The sequence below is a fragment of the Macrobrachium nipponense genome, chromosome 18, assembly GCF_015104395.2.
Source record: "Macrobrachium nipponense isolate FS-2020 chromosome 18, ASM1510439v2, whole genome shotgun sequence".
NCBI classification, from domain to species: Eukaryota; Metazoa; Arthropoda; class Malacostraca; order Decapoda; family Palaemonidae; genus Macrobrachium; species Macrobrachium nipponense.
The window spans coordinates 70,402,356-70,405,675 of NC_087211.1; the positions used below are offsets into that span (position 1 = coordinate 70,402,356).

The 3,320-nt window shown below is 52.3% G+C and overlaps 1 protein-coding gene across 1 annotated transcript; it reads right to left on the reverse strand.

Moving 5' to 3' along the window:
* Positions 1–576: 576 nt before the first annotated feature.
* On the reverse strand, positions 577–1,644 carry LOC135196639 (ribosome-binding protein 1-like). The gene is made up of 2 exons (XM_064223480.1): positions 1,549–1,644; positions 577–1,419 (listed from the first exon to the last, which is right to left on the reverse strand). The coding sequence occupies exons 1-2, from the start codon at positions 1,642–1,644 to the stop codon at positions 577–579; spliced, it is 939 nt and encodes a 312-aa protein (XP_064079550.1).
* Between the last annotated feature and the right edge of the window lie 1,676 nt (positions 1,645–3,320).

Genomic DNA, 3,320 nt, shown 5'->3' on the forward strand with positions numbered 1-3,320 from the left:
CCAGTTTCCCTTGGTCCAGATTCCCTTGGTCTAGTGTCCCTTGGTCCAGTTTCCCTTGGTCCAGTGTCCATGGTTCAGTTTCCTAGTCTAGTGTCCCTAGATCAAAGATTGCCCTTGGTCCAGTTTCCCTGTCCCAGTTCCCTTGGTCCAGTTTCCTTGGTCCAGTGTCCCTAGATCCAGTTTCCCTTGGTTCAGTTTCCTTGGTCCAGTGTCCCTTGGTCCAGTTTCCCTTGGTCCAGTGTCCCTTGGTTCACTTTCCCTTGGTCCAGTTTCCCTTGGTCCAGTGTCCCTTGGTCCAGTGTCCCTTAGGTCCAGTTCCCCTTGTTCCAGTGTCCCTTGGTTCAGTTTCCCTTGGTCCAGTTTCCCTTGGTCCAGTGTCCCTTGGTCCAGTGTCCCTAGGTCCAGTTCCCCTTGTTCCAGTGTCCCTTGGTTCAGTTTCCCTTGGTCCAGTTTCCCCTTGGTTCCAGTGTCCCTTGGGTCCCAGTTTGTCCCTAGGTCCAGTTCCCCTTGTTCCCAGTTTGGGGGGGTTTCCCCTTAAGTTCCCAGTTTCCCCTTTGGTCCAGTTTCCCCTTTTGGTCATTGTCCCTTGGTTCCCAATTTCCCTTGGTCCCAGTTTCCCTTGGTTCCCAGTTGGTTCCCTTGGTCCAGTGTCCCTTGGTTCAATTTCCCTTGGTCCAGTGTCCCTTGGTTCAGTTTCCCTTGGTCCAGTTTCACTTGGTTCAGTTTCCCTTGGTCCAGTGTCCCTTGGTTCAATTTCCCTTGGTCCAGTGTCCCTTGGTTCAGTTTCCTTGGTCTAGTGTCCCTTGGTCCAGTTTTCCCTGGGTCCAGTTCTGCTTGGTCCAGTGTCCCTTGGATCAGTTTCCTTGGTCTAGTGTCCCTTGTTCCGGTTTCCCTTGGTCCAGTGTCCCTTGGTTCACTTTCCCTTGGTCTAGTTTCCCTTGGTCCAGTGTCCCTTGGTCCAGTGTGCCTTGGTACAGTGTCCCTAGGCCAGTTTCTATGTTTCTCCTTTAGTGTCCATTGGTCCAGTTCCCCTTGGTCCCGTTTCCCTTGGTTCAGTGTCCCTTGGTCCAGTGTCCCTTGGTTCAATTTCCCTTGGTCCAGTTTCCCTTGGTTCAGTTTCCCTTGATCCAGTTTCCCTTGTTCAGTTTCCCTTGGTCCAGTTTCCCTTGGTCCAGTGTCCCTTGGTCCAGTTTCCCTTGGTTTAGTGTCCCTTGGTTCAATTTCCCTTGGTCCAGTTTCCCTTGGTTCAGTGTCCCTTGGTCCAGTTTCCCTTGGTCCAGATTCCCTTAGTTCAGTGTCCCTTGGTCCAGTGTCCCTTGGTTCAATTTCCCTTGGTCCAGTTTCCCTTGGTCCAGTGTCCCTTGGTTCAGTTTCCTTGGTCCAGTGTCCCTTGGTCCAGTGTCCCTTGGTCCAGTGTCCCTAGGTCCAGTTCCCCTTGGTCCAGTGTCCCTAGGTCCAGTTCCCCTTGGTCCAGTGTCCCTTGGATCAGTTTCCTTGGTCTAGTATCCCCTGGTCCAGTTTCCCTTGGTCCAGTGTCCCTTGGTTCACTTTCCCTTGGTCCAGTTTCCCTTGGTCCAGTGTTCCTTGGTCCAGTGTCCCAAGGTCCAGTTCCCTTTGGTCCAGTGTCCCTTGGTTCAGTTTCATTGGTCTAGTGTACCTTGGTCCAGTGTCCCTTGGTTCAGTTTCCCTTGGTCCAGTGTCCCTTGGTCCAATGTCCCTTGGTCCAGTGTCCCTTGGTTCAGTTTCCTTAGTCCAGTGTCCCTTGGTTCAGTTTCCTTTGGTCCAGTGTCCCTAGGTCCAGTTCCCTTTGGTCCAGTGTCCCTTGGTTCAGTTTCCTTAGTCTAGTGTCCCTTGGTCCAGTTTCCCTTGGTCCAGTGTCCCTTGGTTCAGTTTCTCTTGGTCCAGTTTCCCTTGATCCAGTTTCCCTTGGTTCAGTTTCCCTTAGTCCAGTGTCCCTTGGTCCAGTTTCCCTTAGTCCAGTGTCCCTTGGTCCAGTGTCCCTTGGTTCAGTTTCCCTTGGTCTAGTGTCCCTTGGTTCAATTCCCTCTCCCTTCAGTTCCCCTTGGTCCAGTGTCCCTTGGATCCCCGGTTCAAGTTTCCCTTGGTTCAGTCTTGGTCCGTTGTCCCTTGGTTTCCAGTTTCCCTTGGTCCAGTGTTCCCTTGGTCCAGTGTCCCTTGGTCCATTTTTCCCTTAGTTTCCCTTGGTCCCAGTTGTTTCCCTTGGTCCAGTGTCCCTTGGTTCAGTTTTGGACCCTGGTCCAGTTGTGTCCCCTTGGATTCCCAGTTTGTCCTTGTCCCCAGTGTCCCTGGTTCGGGTTTCCCTTGGTCTAGTGTTCCCTTGGTCAGTTTTCCCTTGGTCCAGTCCTTGGTCCAGTGTCCCTTGGTCCAGTGTCCCTTGGTTCAGTTTCCCTTGGTCTAGTTTCCCTTGGTCCAGTTTCCCTTGGTTCAGTTTCCCTTGGTCCAGTGTCCCTTGGTTCAGTTTCCCTTGGTCTAGTGTCCCTTGGTCCAGTTTCCCTTGTCCCTGTCCCCTTGTCAGTTTCCCTTGGTCCCCAGTTTCCTTTGGTCCATTTCCCTTGGTTCGTTGGTTCAGTGTTCCCTTGGTTTCATTTCCCCCCCTTGGTCCAGTCCCTTGGTCCAGTTTTCCCCTTGGTTTCTTAGGTTTCCTTTGGTTCCAGTGTCCCTTGGTTCAGTTTCCCTTGGTCAGTGTCCCTTGGTTCATTTCCCTTGGTTTCAGTCCCTTGGTCCAGTTTTCCTCCTTGGTTCTGGTTTCCCTTGGCAGTTTCCGTGTCCTTGTGTCCCAAGTTTACTTGGTCCAGGTTAACCCTTGCGTTCAGTTTTCCTTGGCTGGTTCAAGTGTCCACTTGGTTCAAAGTTGTTTTGTTGGTCCTTCAGTTTCCCTTGGTCCTGAGGCTTTCCCAATTCCCCAGTTCGTTCCAGTTTGTTGGCCTTGGTCCAGCGTTTAACCTTTTAGGCTGGAAGTGGGTCCTGGGGTTCCTAGTTGTCCCTTGGTCCTAGTTTGTCCTTGGATCTAGTTTCCTCCTTAGGTTTCCTTAGTTTATCCCCTTGGTCCAGTTTCCCTTTGGGTGCCAGTAGTCCCCTTGGTGGTTCTAAGTTTCCCCTTGGGTACCCTTAGGTTGCCTCTTGGCGTTCCAGGTTTCCCTTGGTCCAGTGGTCCCCAAGGTCCATGTTCCCTTTCCTTGGGTTCCAGTTTGTCCCTTAGGTTCAGCTTTTCCCATTTGGTCCCAGTGTACCCTCTGGTGTTCCAGTTTCCCTTGGTTCAGTTCGGTTCCTTGGTGTTCCCTCCTTGGGTCCAGTTGTCC

What these genes read in the sequence shown, in the direction of transcription:
- LOC135196639 (XM_064223480.1), bottom strand. Translation starts at nt 1,644, where the DNA reads ATGAAACTGAACCAAGGGACACTGGACCAAAGGGAACTGGACCTTGGG. An exon ending in GGAAACTGGACCAAGGGAAA is followed by an intron (nt 1,420 to 1,548) that starts GTGAACCAAGGG and finishes AACTGGACCTAG; the next exon opens with GGACACTGGACCAAGGGACA.